Source organism: Micromys minutus, assembly GCF_963924665.1.
Source record: "Micromys minutus genome assembly, chromosome: 13".
Taxonomy (NCBI): Eukaryota; Metazoa; Chordata; class Mammalia; order Rodentia; family Muridae; genus Micromys; species Micromys minutus.
The window spans coordinates 39852112-39869012 of NC_137982.1; the positions used below are offsets into that span (position 1 = coordinate 39852112).

At 38.6% G+C, this 16901-nt stretch overlaps 1 protein-coding gene across 10 annotated transcripts in view; it reads right to left on the minus strand.

The window, feature by feature from the left end:
* Nucleotides 1-844: 844 nt before the first annotated feature.
* LOC308429150 (sodium channel protein type 1 subunit alpha) overlaps nt 845-16901 on the minus strand; it is a gene marked incomplete at both ends in the record, with an annotated part of 72262 nt that continues 56205 nt past the window's right edge. For all 10 annotated transcript variants that reach the window (XM_080927877.1, XM_080927885.1, XM_080927883.1 and 7 more), the window contains 6 exons: nt 845-2022; nt 4856-5126; nt 7633-7730; nt 11584-11725; nt 13281-13334; nt 15550-15831. In XM_080927877.1, the coding sequence (XP_080784003.1) occupies nt 845-2022; nt 4856-5126; nt 7633-7730; nt 11584-11725; nt 13281-13334; nt 15550-15831 (2025 nt within the window). The remainder of the gene's footprint in view (nt 2023-4855; nt 5127-7632; nt 7731-11583; nt 11726-13280; nt 13335-15549; nt 15832-16901) is intronic.

Consider the following 16901-nt stretch of genomic DNA (forward strand, 5'->3'; position numbering starts at 1 on the left):
GACTTTTAAGAGACAATGAACGGAAAGGTGATGTGAATCCAGACATTTGAATGAAGCTTGCACCCACTAAGGCGTGATGACCTGTCTGAACAATCTCCTTGGACTAATGGCTGGATTTGACAAAGCCAGCTTAGGAAAGTCCACGGTCTAATCACCACCTCAGTTACCCCACCCCCACCCTCCGCAGAAACACAGATGACATAGAACTGTTGAAGAACTGTCTTTGCTTCCCTTGTGACATTTTCTCATGCATCATCCTAAGGTGCAGCATGCCCTCACACGCAAAACCACGTCATCGTCGGCGTGCAGACGGGAGGGCCATATGGATGTCAATACCCCAGGTGACTCACCCAGAAAAAGAGTTCCTTTAGTCTATTTCCCAAACAGAAACCCTGTTTACAAAAATAGTTACATGTAACAAACAACATATGGATTTAAAAAAAAGATGAATCCACTAACAGAGTTTGTAAAAAACCTGACAAATGTGGCAGTTGAAATGCGAACGGTGGATACACTTACTACATTAAAGTGTTTCACGTTAACCCCCAAATTATAGCTCTGCACCCCTTTAGACTGGTCCCTACATTCTGCATAGCCATTTGTCTCTTGTCATCAGCAATGTCAGCTGGTACTGAGAACAGTGACCTCCTGCCAAGGGCATTTTCCCCTTACACAGAGTCACAGAGTTTGCTGACAAGGGGGTCACTGTCTTATTGAGGCACTGACCTTAAAGTGAATTTGTGTAAAAACAGTCAGTTTGGCATTGACTTCCTAAAGGAGTCCTTTGACGTCACAGGCTGTAAACAATTTGTCACCCAATTTGTTATTTTTGTTTGTGTTTTGTTCATTTCCCTTTGGCTTTTTCGTCTTTCCCTTCCTGCTCGTGTTTCTCCACGATGGGTTTTGTCACCCGATCGTAGGAGGGCGGGCAAGCTGCGGTGGACATTGTCAGGTCAGTTTTCTCTGTAATAGAGTTTTCATTTATTCTGTCAATGATCATGTCTTCTTTTACAAGAAGATTAGCCCCGCCTTTGAGTTTGTTCTTATTGTATGTGAATGAAGCTTGTTTGACTGTTCGCTTCAAAAGATGGCGCCTGTAAGCGCGCTGAATGATAACTGCTGACACCTCCTCTTGTTTGCGTTTTAACGTAGTTGTGATTGGCTGATAGGAGACCTTGGAGGGGTTGGAAGCCATGAACCGCTCTTCCATCTGGACGCGGAGAGCATCCATTTCTCCACTCTCGCCCAAGACCCGCTTTGTAAAAGCAAATAAGATGTCCAGGCAGTGGATGCGGTCTCCACTCACCATGGGCAGGTCCATGGCGATGAGCTGAAGTTTGTTTGGCTGTGGCAAATTGAGAGGAGGTTCAAGAGCAGCTGCAAACTGAGATAATTTTTCAAATTCCATGAACTGGGTGGCGTCGGGGTCGAACTTCTCCCAGACCTCGTAGAACATCTCAAAGTCGTCCTCACTCAGGGGCTCTGCACTTTCTTCTGTGGCGACGCTGAAGTTCTCCAGGATGACAGCGATGTACATGTTCACCACAACCAGGAAGGAGATGATGATGTAGCTGACAAAGAAGAAAATCCCCACAGAGGGGTTCCCGCAGTCCCCCTTCACTGAGCTCCCAGGGTTAACTTTATTAGGGTCACAGTCAGGGGGTTTACTGTTGAGGATGGGGGCCAGCAGCCCATCCCAGCCCGCAGATGTGGTGATTTGGAACAGGCAGATCATGCTGTTGCCGAAGGTCTCAAAGTTGAACATGTCATCAATCCCAACTTCCCTCTTAACATAGGCAAAGTTGGACATCCCAAAGATGGCGTAGATGAACATGACCAGGAAGAGCAGGAGGCCGATGTTGAACAGAGCAGGAAGGGACATCATCAGAGCAAAGAGCAGTGTGCGGATCCCCTTGGCGCCCTTGATCAGGCGTAGGATTCGTCCAATCCTGGCCAAGCGGATGACTCGGAACAGGGTAGGGGACACGAAATACTTCTCTATCAGCTCAGCGAGGAACATTCCTGTGGGAAAATAATTAGACTGTTAATCAGGAAAGAAGTCATTCATTAATCATTCATTAAAATATTTGAGTTGTTAAAGTCTAAGGTCAATTTCAAGAGTATTGAGATTCAGTTGTTTAATCTTGGGTATGGTACCTATTTGTTATAATCGTCTTCTAGTATCAGTGTTTGATTTTTTTCCGGGATGCACCCACCCTCCCTAGATCATCAAAATTCAAGGAACTAAAGGCCTGTATATCATAAGGGAGAACGTTTGCATGGAACCTATCTACACCCTTCTGAAAGTTTTATATATAAAATGTTTGTCACATTTAACAATGTAAACACCATGTGAAGAGTTACTATGATATACCAAAAATCCAAAACAAACAATAACATCAAAAACCAATTAAGGCTGGATAGGGGTAGCACACACTTTTAATCCCAACACTCAGAAGACAGAGGAAGGGGATCTCTGTTAGTGCCAGGCCAGCCTGGTCTACAGAGAGAGTGCCTGGACAGCCAAGGCTACACAGAGGAACCCTGCCTTGAAAAACAAAACCAGACCAGACCAGACCAGACCAGTCCAAACCAAACCAAAACAAAACAGAGCTGCTGCAGTTTATTAAATAGAAAACAAGAGCCCAAAATGGTCAATAGAGGAGCAGGGTTCTTAAAAATATATTTGATCTGTGTTTGAATTTACACATATTTGATTTATACATATGGGAAACAATGTATATAGAATTATACTTTGTATAGTATAAGTCAATCTTAGCTTTTACTTAGCAATAAATTAAAATATAAAAATCATAGTAACTATTTTTTCCAGGAATATTGGTGTGCTATGATAATCTTAAAGTCTCATCAAAAATTAATACTAAAGTTTGCTTCAATATCAACAACCAATGATAAAAGTGCAAATACATATGTGAATAGGATAGTTATCTCTAAACGTGATGAACCAAACTTTTCTCTTCACACTTCATTAATCCCAAGTCTCAGAACGTCTAATGCTGTTTTTGTCTTCCTGTAAACTTGAGTTTCTAACCTAATGTAATTACAGAATTGTTCATGCATGTGCTTGTGTGTTTATCAAATGCTCAAGTTTTTAATTTTTACAGCTTTTTTCTCCCTGTGATTTTGTTTTTTTGGCACATATCTGTTCATATGGCTTATGTGTTCTCTCTTCTCCCCACCTCTTCTTCCCCCCTTCCTTCCCCCTCTTCCTACCCCTCTTCCCTGCCCCCTTCTGTGTGTGTGTGTGTGTGTGTGTGTGTGTGTGTATGTGTGTGTGTGTGTGTCCTACCTGAGGCTGACACTGGAAATCTCTTTGATTACTTCCCCCTTTATGGAGCCAGGGCTTCTCAAGTGAACACAGAACTCTCTGGCAGCTAGCTAGATAATTTGAGGGGGGATCCAACAGCCTTCTTAGTCAGGTTCCATGCGTGATTAGAGTTTATACGGGTGCTGGAAATCTGTTCTCTAGTTCTCAAGCTTGCACAGAAGTGCTTTAGATGCTAGTGTACTTCTCAACTACACACACATGCACACCCCACACACACTCATACACACACTCATACACACACACACACACACACACACACACATACTTATACACACACATGCACACACACACACACACACATACACACACACCACACACCACCACCACTACCACCACCACTATCACCACCACCATCAAAACCAAACCAAATAACAAACAAAAAACTCAAATGCCTTTAAGCACAAAGACATCATTCCCTTTAGTCAGCCTTCTTTGTTTCAGTCTCTATCTCTGTCTTTATTGATACACTATTTACACAAAAACTGTTGTAATTAAAAATTACATATAACACATGAGTTGGATCTTAGATGTAAGGCCCATTTATTCAGAGGGGGTGGGGTGATAGCACAGATATCCTTCCAACTGAGTCCTATGCTTGAAAATTCACAATGACCTCATCTTAATTACGAAGGAAGTCCTCATACAGGGACTTTCCCCCTTCTCTGAAGCATTATTTGAGATAAGCTACCTTCATGAGGCCCTTGTGTGTTACACAATTTGTAGGAGAGGGCTAGAAGAGACATCCTGTGCTACCAGCTTCTTCATAGAAATATTGAACATTTCTGATGATAGCCACAAGAAATCATTATTAGCTCTTGTGAACACTTGGTTCTTAGCCCTTATTTGCCTTTCCCATTATCATATATCCACGTTCTATTCTACATGCTGGTGACCCCATAACTACATCTCTAATGCGATGTCTTTCCTGACCATCAGACCAGATTTCCATACCCCTCTTCTAGACCATATAGATTAATGGCTCCAAACGTTCCTCATGCTGTAACTTTCAATGCAGTTTCTCATACAATGGTGACCACCAATCATAAAATTATTTTTGCTTCTTCATAACTGTAGCTTTGCTACTGCTATGAATCTTAATATAAATACTTAAGACTTCTAATGGTCTTAGGTAACTGGTATGGAATGGCTACTCAACCCCCAAAGTGTTGTGATCTACAGATTGAAAACCATTGATCTGAATAGTGTAGCGAGAACTCAGTCTCGCCCAACTGAAAGCACTTTTAATTTTGGTTCACATCATAGATCTATTTAATATGATGCATCTCAATAAAGGAGATTTTACTAATTGGGAAATAAATATTTGATGCCATGGGACATAATGTTTGTATAAATTAGAAGCCTAAGTTTGGAAGAAAAACAAATGCAACTCAAAAAACACATGCCAACCCCCTCACTTTGAATAGTGAGGTGACCTCCATTCTAAAATCCTGTTTCCAACTCTCACCTTTCTAAGGAGGAATTTGACAGAGTTTGCACAGGTCTTACCTACAATGGAGAGGATGACCACCACAAAATCGAAAATGTTCCATCCGATGGTGAAGTAGTAATGCCGGAGGGAGATAAGCTTCAGCACACACTCGCCCGTGAACAGCACGATGAACACCAGGTTGATACGTGACAAAATGCTTGTCACATAATCGCTCTGGTCGTCCGTTTCCACCATCATGGTCACCATGTTGAGGCAGATGAGGATCATGATGCTGATGTCAAACACTTGTCTGGTTACGAAGTCAAAGACCATCCCTTGAAATTTGTTCTGCAGAGAAACAAAGACACTCTCAGCAAAGGGTGAGTTTCCTGGTAGATATAGCATGTAATACATATATTTGCTATATTCCCTACTTTCTAGGATTGTGCATAGCACCTACCAATTGAAACAAATATTTCTAATAGGTAAATTTTTATATTTAGTTATTTAAATTATCTTTTAATTTTGTATATTCCTGAGCACATCTATCCCTTGCTGAAGATTTTCTCTCTATACACTCTGTATATATATATATTTAAAAAAAAACAGTAAATTTCAACAAGTCAAGGCTGTTTGATTTGGTTGTAGATTGAAACCTGTTTGACTTGGTTGTACATTGTCCTGAAGCTGTTCGTATTTTAATGTTAATTCTATTTCCCCAAGAAGTGCTGCCTAGTCACATACTCAGACTTCATCAAAACCTTCCTATTTTAATTAGTAAAATAAAGGGGAGAGCCATTGATTGGGCAGGGGAAAGGAGGTGGAGAGGGACAGGGTCAGAGGGAAGAGGGAGGAGAGGACCGAGGGAGGAGTTCCAAGATGGATGTCGAGAAGGATGAATTGGATCCAGGTGGGCTTCATTGTTGTTAGGTAGCTATGAACATATTAAGGATTTTATAGGTCTAATATCCCATATGGAAGGGCACTTTGTATCTTTGTCTATTTGATGTTATCTTATTGTGTAGAGGGTTTGTGGATTGAGAGTTTGATATATTAACCTGTATAAAAAGCTATTGGGCCTTATAGTTGTGTTTGTGTTAGGATTTGGAGTAAAGAAACACCCCAGGACAGGGGCAGTAGGGCAGTTGTGCAGATGGAATGAGACTATGGGGGCAGCGAGGACACAGCAGCAGAGTCCCTGTGCGCAGCTCCATACTAGAAGTGGCGCCTTCGGAGTAAGACCTCCAGGCTGATAAAGAGAAAAGCCTTTCATTTTTTAATATTTACTGCAACATTTTGTGTTACCAAACGTTAGCTCCCTGTCTGAAGTACTTTCCAATGATCAGTTAGACAATGTGGTCGTTTATAAATTTAGTAAATATTTGTCTTGCATTTAGTTTATTTCTAGAGAAGTGTCAAAGGAAACTTGTGACCTCAAGGATTCACATTCCACTTTGGCAACATTAATTTGTTCCCAGCAAGTCGTCTTTGCTGATACTGTCAGACTCAATGACTAGTCTCCGCAGGTGTGATCGGAATGAAAAGACATTTTTTTTTTCTATGCTACAATAAAGGGAGCACATGTCCTTTGCTATCCATCTGGGGTTCTAATCCTAAGTCAGCTGATGTTAGACCAGCAAGCCATTGCTATATATTTCTTTGGGCCACTGAAGAATTCTAAGTCTATTTTAGTAGCATAAAATATGCTTGCTGTGGCAGTACTTCTCTTACGTGGTACTACATCTCAATGGGGAAAATGTTCTCATTAGGAAAGTAATGCTTGAGTGGGCAGTAATGCGGGATTCCTTTAATCACAGCACTTGGGAGGCAGAGGCAGGTGCCTCTTGACCAGCTTGATCTACAGTAGGAGTTGCAGACCAGCCAAAACTCCACAGAGAAACCTTGTCTCAAAACAAACAAGCAAACAAATTTGGCTAACACAATAGAAATATTCACTATGATTCTGTTCTGTGATTCATCCTGAGAACTATTTGATGTTTCACAATCACTGCCATAGTCAACCACTGTTGGGACTAGGTGTCCCAGGGTTAGGTGTTACTGAAGGATGGGGGGCGGGGGTTTCTCTTCTCTGAAGAGAAGGGGAGGGAGCAATGGGGGAGGGATTTGTAGTGAGGGTGGGACTAGGAGGAAAGGAGAGAGGGAGGCTGTGATTGGGATGTAATATAAATAAAAGTAATAACCGAAAAAAAATCACTGCCCTAAAAATAGCCTCAGTAAGGGCTCTTTCTCTTTTATAGGTGGTAGATTTATCCTGGAAATGTAAGAATGGTTATTTATTATCATAAATTTTAGTAATTGAGCCATACAGAAATATATTTGTTACTGGAATCCCCCCTCCTCTCAAGTGGTCCATATTTCTACTTATGAAACAACTACTACAAAGGGAGATGGTGTGCCACTGAGCATCTTTGTCTGCCTCTAAATCTCAGAACGTGGATGGATACTAGCCCTGGCCAGTGCTTCTGCGTCCCTTGTCATTGCACAGCAGCCACCGTAAAAAGCATAACTATTGTGAGGACAATATTTTGTCTCCGCAGTTTGGTGTATAGTGTTAAGTCATTTGAAGACAAATTTGCATTTACTGTATATTCTTATCCTTTGTGGTGTTTTTTTAAAAAAATCTATGAAAACGTGGATTAAAGATACTCAAAAAGCACAAAGTTTTTTATTTTAACTCTCTCTCTCTCTCTCTCTCTCTCTCTCTCTCTCTCTCTCTCTCTCTCTCTGTGTGTGTGTGTGTGTGTGTGTGCTGGAAATGGTAGTTGATTTCCCCTGAGAAACAAAACTCATTACAGGTTGTTGCTTTATGTGATTTTCATTTGGTATTTCTTACTCCAGGTCGAGGGATAGGTTTTTGTGGCTTTTTTGATCCTAATTTCTTCATTGCATTATAGTATTTCTTCTGTTCTTCTGTCATGAAGATGTCTTGACCTCCAAAGTATAGAAAGAAAAATCAAAGATGGTTAAAATTGTGTTCATTTTTTTCATAAATTTTAAAATAATATAACAAGGGATTTCAAGAAATTAACATGGTTATTTCTGTGATTTTTTTTTGAATTTGAAAAATTAAAAGTACATTGTAGTGACTGTAGAATATTTAAACTTGAAGATAACTAAAATTTGTATTACTGTTATATTGAAGGAAGAAAGCCCAAATATGGCACAATAAAGCTTCATCTTTCTTCTGGCCCACGTTTCCACATGCAGTCACAGACCAGCACCCTATTCTCTACGCCATAGCTCCTCCTGCCATATGGAAGGCCTGCTCACACCTGGGACACCCAGGACAATCAGCTCCAGGTTCCAGTCCACACCTCCACCTACAATCGAGGATCTACACCTTACACCTCAGTCCACAGCTTTGCCTGTCTCTGGGGAGGCCTTTAGCTATCTGGGACAACCAGTCGCTGAGCTTTACTACTCCTAGGGATTAACAGACTAGCCAAGACCAGAGAAAAAGAGATGGCTAAAGCCAAGCTCAAGAACAAAGTTAACAAAAGCCATTGCAATATGGCCCCCTTAGAATCCAGTTTTCCTACTACAGCAAGCCTTGGATATCCCAACATACCCAAAGAGCAAGACTATGACCTTAAATCTCATCTTATAAAGACAACAGATGCTTTTAAAGAGGATATAAATAAACCCTGTGCAGAATACAAGAAAATATGACCAAACAGGTAGAAGTTCTTAATGAGAAAACAAATAATCCCTTAAAGAAATGTAGAAAAATCTAGAAGGAAATAAATAAAATGGTCCAAGACTTAAAATGGAAACGGAAGCAATAAAGAAGACACAAATGGAGATATAAGACCTAAGAAAGAGAACAAGAATTACACCCACAAAAATCACCAACAAAATACAAGAAGTGGAAGAAAGAATCTCAGACATAGAAGATACAATAGAAGAAACCGATACATCGGCCAGAGAAAATGCCAAATGTAAAACATTCTCTAACTAAAATATCCAGGAAATTCAAAAAGACCACACCTAAGTATAATAGGAATAGAATAAGTGAAGATTCCCAGTTCAAAGAACTAGAAAATATCTTTAACAAAACCATAAAGGAAAACTTCCCTAATCTAAAGAAAGGAGTCACTATAGAGGCTTACAAAACATCAAATAGATTGGACCAGAAAATAAAATTCTCTTGCCACATAATAAAACACAAAATATACAGAAAAAAATAATGCTAAAAGCTGCAAGTGAAAAAGGCCAAGTAAGACATAAAGGCAGACCTTCTATAATTATACCTGAATTCTTAACAGAGACTTTAAAATCCCAAAGATTCTGGACAGATGTCTTGCAGACCCTAAGTCACCATAGATAGCAGCCCAGACTATTACGTTCAGCAAAACTTTCAGTCACTATAGATAGAGAAACCAAGATATTCCATGACAAAGCCAAATTTACACAAAATTTACTAATCCAGCCCTATAAAGGATACTAGAAGTAAAGCTCCAACGCGTGAAGAATAACTACACCCAAGAAAACACGAAATTAAACATCTCACAGTAAGACTTTAAGAAGAGAATCTCTCTGTCTCAATCTGTCTCTCTGTCTCTGACTTTCTCTGTCTCTCTCCGTCTGTCTGTGTCTCTGTCTGTCTTTGTCTCTGTCTCCCCTCACACACACACAGAACCAACATCAAAATGACCGGAACCAACAATCATTGGTCATTGATATCTCTCAACTTCAGTGAACTTAATTCACTAATTAAAAGGCACAAGCTAGTAGACTAGACATGTAAACAAGATCCATAATTCTATGGCATACAAAAACCACACCATAGCAACAATGAAAGATATGACCTCAAATTAAAAGACTGGAAAAGGTTTTCCGAGCAAACGGCCTCAAGAAACAAGCTGTGGAAGCCATTATATTATCTAATAATATAGACTTTCAACCAAAATTGTCAAAAGAAATTGGGAAGGACACTTCATACTCATCAAAGGAAAAATCCACCAAAATGACATCTCAATTCTGAACATCTATGCCCCAGAGGTAAGGGCACCCACATTTGTATAAGAAACTTTACTAAAGCTCAAAGCACACATTGCACCCCACACAAAAATAGTGGGAGACTTCAACATCCCACTCTCACTAATGGACAGGTCCATGAAACAGAAACTAAACAGAGTCAATGAGACTAAAAGATGTAAATCGAGTGGTTTTAACAGAAATCTACAGAACCATTCACCCTAAACCAAAAGAATGTACCCATTTCCCAGCACCTCATGAACATTCTCCAAAGTTTACCATACAATGGGCACCATGGTCACTGATGCTGTAGCCTGACTGATGTACCTGTTCCCCCAACAGGGCTGCTTTGTGTGGCCTCAGTGGGCGAGGATGCAACTAACCTTTGCAGAGACTTTATGTACCAGGGTGGAGGATGCGAGGAGTCTGTAACCTCTCAGAGGAGAGGGGGAAAGCGGCATGGGGGAGTGTGTGAGAGGGAAGGGGTGCAGCATTTGGGATATGAATAAATAAGTACATGTTTCAAAGCCCAGAAACTCTTAGCTGGTTAGCTTAGAGCATATGCACAAGGGGTAGTAAAACTTGGTTCACTGAGACATTAAATATTTAGTCCCTTGTATTAAACAAGTTGTCTTTCTGAGTACAATCCAATGATTTTCTTATTCAGATGTAGAAAAGAATTGAACAGAAACACACACACACACACACACACACACAGTAGTTTTGAAAAGCATATAAATGCATTGGAGTTGGCTATACACCACCATTTTAACTTGGTCAGAGATTCTAGGGAAGGGACTGAAAGGAAACTGGAAGAGCTAGGGGAAGAGCGACCTCAGAAGAGTGACAGGTGTGGGCTGGGGCAGATTGCACCGGGGATTGAACAGCAGCTGATCCACGAAAATGGAGCAGAGTCTATCAGGATTAAGGACAGTGCTTTGTCGTATTTAAATTCTCAGTATGAGTAAACACACACACACACACACACACACACACACACATACACACACACACACACACGAGAGAGAGAGAGAGAGAGAGAGAGAGAGAGAGAGAGAGAGAGAGAGAGAGAGAGAGAGAGAGAGACTTGTACAGAGATTATTTCAGAGTCAGAAAATATGTTATGTGTCTATAGTCCCAAAATTTTTGAGACAGATGTAGATTTCTGGTTTTGGGCTATATAGTGAGATCAAGCCAGGATTGAAAAGTGAGACCATCTCAAAAGAAAAATCAAAATAAGAGGTAGTTGAAAATGGAGAATGTTCATAGAAAGAGTTTGAGCAGACTAGGATGAAATGTGTTACTACTGAGTAACAGTATTTGTTTGGATGCTTTCTTTAGTGTACATAAATAATTAAAATAAACAGGTCTTGTTAACTATGATAATAGATAAAACAAAAGCTTCTCAAGTCAGAACTGGAAATAGTTGCTATTAATTAAATAATTAGAAGAAAGAAGTGCAAATGGAAGAGAGTACAAAAGAAGTGTGCACTGAGCCTTATTTTCAATGATGGCTATTTAGTGTTTGTGTATAGTCATGAGATTTAGGGTGGTATTTCAGTACAGACACATGCCAGTGTTCTCTGATCAAACCCAACCTCTCCTTCACATTTCCACATGCTTTTCCAGCCTCTAGTGAGCTCCTAACTGCAAATATCTTATAAGGGAGAATGAGGAGTTATTAAGGATAAAACATAAGGAAAAAGACCTTTTTAGTTTCTAAATTTAAGATCTCATCTTGAATTTCATTTCAAATTGAATGTTAATTGTTCTGTTTGCTTGTGTGAGGAAAAAATTAAAAAAATACTTATCTTCTTCTTTTGCTGGTTGAAATTGTCGATAATGACACCAATAAACAGGTTCAGGGTGAAGAAGGACCCAAAGATGATGAAGATGACAAAGTACAGATACATGTACAAACTTTCCTCATACTTAGGCTGTAGTTCAACCTGCCAACAGAGAGCTTTGGTTAAATGATAAACCAGGTTTAAATGTTGGGAGCACATCTGTGCTTTTTCACAAGAGTAGACTACTATATGCTTAGGAAAAATTCAGTATATTTTATTCCTATATAAACAAATAGGAAAAATCCCAAAACCTTAAAAACAACATCAACAACTACAAAAAACCCAAACAACCAAATACCAACCCTGAAATTAGTCACCAAAAAGTTTATGTGTAAAAAAGTAATGCAATTTGGCATTCTAAAACTAATTACATAATTTTAAGTAGCATAACTAATATTTTGTTATTTGGATTATAGGCTTAAAATTTGGTAGCTTTTAAATTAATTGATTTTCAGTAATTTGAAAATACTGGTGTGGTATCTTTTGTCTGTGCAATCCCAGAATTTGGGAAGTTGAGGCTGGAGACTTTTTGAATACCAGGCTAGTCTGGGATACAATGCAACATCCTGTCTTCAAAACGACCAAAGAAAATGTTGGTAAAAAAATTAGATCTTATAAATATAGAGAAAGCATTTTTATAATCAAGATTCACTTGTATATGAACCTATATAGCAAATGAAAGAACTGAATTATTCATTTGGATGCTGGCATCTTGCCCTACCATTAGCACAGTGATTCAAATTTTTAGATTAAATAGACATGCTCAATGATTCATTTTATAAAATCCTCCATTGATAATTGACTCTCAAACTCATGCATATAAAACTAGACAGAAGGCAGTCACTTACTGCACAAAAGAGTCAAGATTTACTATACTTAGGTTCCTAATGCACTCTCTTTTCAAAGACAACTGAATTAAAGTCAACTAAACAGGTTAAGGCAAACTCCATGCAATACTGTTTGTGACACAATTCCAGAGGTTATCATGATATTTGCAGGGGAATAGGAGAACCTCAAGTTTGTCACTGTCTCCACAGTGAGTTAGAGGTCTAGGTTGCCAAGGAAAAATGACACATGAACAAGAAAAAAAAATAAAACACAGGAAAGAAGAAAACATATTTTAGTTTTGGAGATCAATCTTAGATTTTGATCTTCAGAGAACACCTGAAAGCTAGAAACAGTAGGGATTCAAATAAGGTAGAAGCGATAAGAGTATTGGCCCAGGCTCCAGCAAAAGCATGAATGTGGTTTATAGAACACATGGATTTGGCAAAGATTATGACATATGTCTAAGATTTCTAGCCCAGCATCATTAGCCTTTCAGCCTTCCAAGCATGGAGTCTGCCTACACATCTCAGCTAGTGCTGACAGTTATACACTTTTCCATTTGCTCTTGCACAACAAAGAGAAACACTTAGGAATATCTGTTGCTTGTTAAATGAATGTGTTGAGTTTTTTTTTCTTTGACTTCCGTTTTTGGCTGAACTCAATACCATATCTCTGATCAACACTGCCACCCTTAAGTTCAAACTCAACATACTTTCTTCCTAGTGCTTTTTGGTAGCTAAAATAGAGTTAGTTTGCTTGGCTAATTCGTAAGCTAATTTAAACACCAAAGCAATATTTCCAGAAGATATTGGACATGAAGAATACTTACATTTCTGGAATCAACTGCTGCATACATGATATCCATCCAACCCTTAAATGTGGCCTGTCGGAAAGGACATGCATGTCTTACTTTGCGTTAAATACTTATTAAATATTCCTATTTAATACTTATTAAATATTCCTACTGTACATGTTTAAAAATCATTTAAAGTCATTTCAAACTAAATTTCCTTGGATCTTGAAAAGAGATAGAAAGCCAACAAAATGGCGAACACACCCCCATATCTTCCTATTTTATAACCAGCTCTAAAGTAATTCTCAATCTTAACATGCTACTATAATTTGGAAGAAAGTCCTAGAAATGTAAGCAGGTTTGGCACTATCTACAGCACTGACAAATTTGATCTGGGATACTCTACAGAAATCTTGTCTTCTGGGTGACGATTTGACAGTATTTAATGTTTTTCTATACTCTTATAAACATATGAATCATATGGGCATAAATAAAAGAAACCTGAATCTATCCTTTCAAGAAATTTTCAGAGAAAACACTGTATCCATTTCCCACGGGGTAACCCCTGAAGAGATTGCACTGATATAAATAATAAATAATAAAAGTGTGATAAAATAGGACTGAAACTTGTCCTTTGCACATTAAAGAGAGATTCCTCCTATAATTTATCTCCACAGTCATTTGTCCTGTGTCTTGGAACACAAGTTTGGGGCTACTGGACCTGAAATACATATTCCTCAGTCAATGACGAAGCCTCACATAATTTCTGGGATGTGCCTTGGTTTATAAATCAAGGACTCTTAGATGACCGGAGACTAATGCATCTTAGTCAGAAAACAGACATTTTTTGTTCATATCAAGGAGAGAGATGGGTGATGTGTCTGTGGCTCAGGTCAATTAATAGAACCTGTCTATCACACACATGATACAAAAACAAAAAAAAGTGATTTGAACTATTTCTATGAAATTACTAATCAACAGAGAGATGGGTATTGTAGTCTAGTGTGAAATGGCACTTTAGGATTTTATTATTATTATTATTTAGCAGCAGAACACGTTTCGTGTTCTGTGCAGAAAGCCATTTCGTCATTTTCTGAATCACTTAGCATTTTAAAGGATCATTGAAAGTGTCCTATTTGTCTTTCCTTGGTTTTATGTGCACTGTGATATATTTCACAGATGCATATGCTACAGTGGTCAGTACAGGCCAGGGCAAATATACAAGGGAAAGGTGGTGAATGTAGTGTAATACTTAAGAAATCATTCTTGATACGTTAAAATATCTTGATATTAAGTATAAACATCCAGAGTCGGCTGCAGGGTCTGAAAGACAGTGATTCCAAGAAAAAGAAATGAGAAGACGTTATAAAATAATCATAATAAAGATGTGGGTGAAAGTCACAGGCGTGATGGGAACAGCCCAGGCTTATTCAATGCATCTGGTTGAGTAACTAAAACCTTATCTGGTAAATAAAGTAAATTTCTGCTCTGATTAAATGGGGACAAGTTACATAGCTTTTTTTTTTTTTTTAACACTCCCTGATTTGTTGCAGATAGAAGTGTCATTGGATAAATATGTTTAAGGAATCACTGTCTTTGTGGACTTTTTTTTTTTTTTTTTTTTTTTTTTTTTTTTTTTTTTAGCAAGATACAAATAGTTCTTGGGGAACTAAGAATGTTTAGGGTAAAACAGCTGCATTATGGAGCTGAAAGCATTTTGGTATGAGACTAGAGTTGCCAGAATTTTTGTTCTGTGTGCTGAGGCTCTGTGGTTTCCATTTCACTACGAGGATAAACGCTTTACAACCAACCATCGTTCCCAAGTTTCCAGTCCAGAATGAGGTAACTAAGCATCAGTGAATCCTATAATTTGGTCACCATTCAGGTGTGTGTGTGTGTGTGTGTGTGTGTGTGTGTGTGTGTGTGTGTGTGCATGTTGTATGTATCCACATGTATATTCAAGAAGGGCAATCTACAAAAACAAGGTTTGCAATTGCAATAGAAAAAATATAATTTTTCATAAAGTGACGAGAATTAGAGAGAGAGAGAGAGAGAGAGAGAGAGAGAGAGAGAGAGAGAGAGAGAGAGAGAGAGAGAGAGAATGAGAAGAAAATAAGACCTTTGGAAAAAATGAAAATATCTGACCTCTCTTGACTATGTCTACTCATCTGGATTCACAAACTTGTACCAACAGATAATGCTGAAAAAATATTATAAAGTTTTTTTTATCTAAACAACAGCTACAATAATCACTTTTTTATTATTCCGAGCAATAAAATTTTCAGAGAAAATAGTGTTCACTTACAACTTGAAGCAAAGAAAGATACCCAAATCCTACATTATCAAAGTTTACTTTGACATTTTTCCACCGGGCAGTCTCATTTCTTTCTATTAGTCTTAGGCAATCAGAATGGTTATTGACTTCGGTGATCTCAAACATGTCACCAGTGGTGGTATTAACACAGTGGTAGAACTTGCCAGCAAACAAATTTACGCCCATGATGCTGAAAATTAGCCAGAATATAAGGCAAACCAGGAGCACATTCATGATGGAAGGAATTGCTCCTAACAGGGCATTCACAACCACCTAATACACAAATGGAGAGAAAGACAAGTCAGAATCCTCATTGATTAAGAGCAAAAAGACATTCCCCTAGGAAACTTTGCTTTATTTTCTATCAAGACTACTTATCCTATCTGTGTAAGAGCAAAGCATAAACAAAAATCTTAAAAATAAAACTTATTCTTTCTGAAACATTATGCTTTGGAAAAGAAATATAGGCAATGTGCAAAGAAATGGAGAAAGAAAAGAAATCTGATACAAAAGAAAAGGAGCTAAAGAAAAAGTGAAATGGGAGGAGTTAGCTACTGGATGAAGACACATGTAGTTTATTAGAAAAAAGGAGAGAAAAGTAGGAGCTCCTAGGCAGGGGATTAGCTCATTAAAACAAAAAAACAATATGTCAGAGGACACAACTTAAATATTTGGGCATGAATTGATTGGGCCAATATACTTCAACTATAAGTTCAAGTTCAGATGTAGAAATACAAAACTATTTGAAACACCTAATATACTTTGGCCTTGATTCTCCATGCATTCGCTACAACTAACAAGAGTGTTTGCGTAAGAAGCAGGTCGTTTTAGCATCATGTATTTCAGTAGATCATCACATCGTTTATTTCAAGCTCCAGTCATGTCAGTTTCATTTACTGAGTTTAATCCAATAAACTTATCTGAAATGAAACACTAGAGAGAGGTCAGTCTCTCAGGAGAACAGGAAGAGGAGGGATGTCATACGCACTTGTAAGCTCTGCTGTGATTGGGTAAAGTCCTGTGCTAAATTTTTCCTCCATTTTTTTTTTTAATGAGAAAGATCTTTACCTTCCTCTTATCCTTAACTCAGGACTACAGATTTAAAAAATGGGGATCTTCTATACCTGACACACTATAGTCCTGGTTTCCTTCTCTATAGCTCTCCACGGAGCTGCTCTTCAGTAGCTAAGAGGGAGCTAAAGGCTGGCCCTCATATGCTCTTAAGCAGCAGATGTGTTGCAGACTTGAACACGGATAACTGAGATTAATTCCACTCATGAGGGAACACCTGCTGCTTTCATCAGTTTGATTCAGAATAGCATCTACTTGATTTTGATTATAGT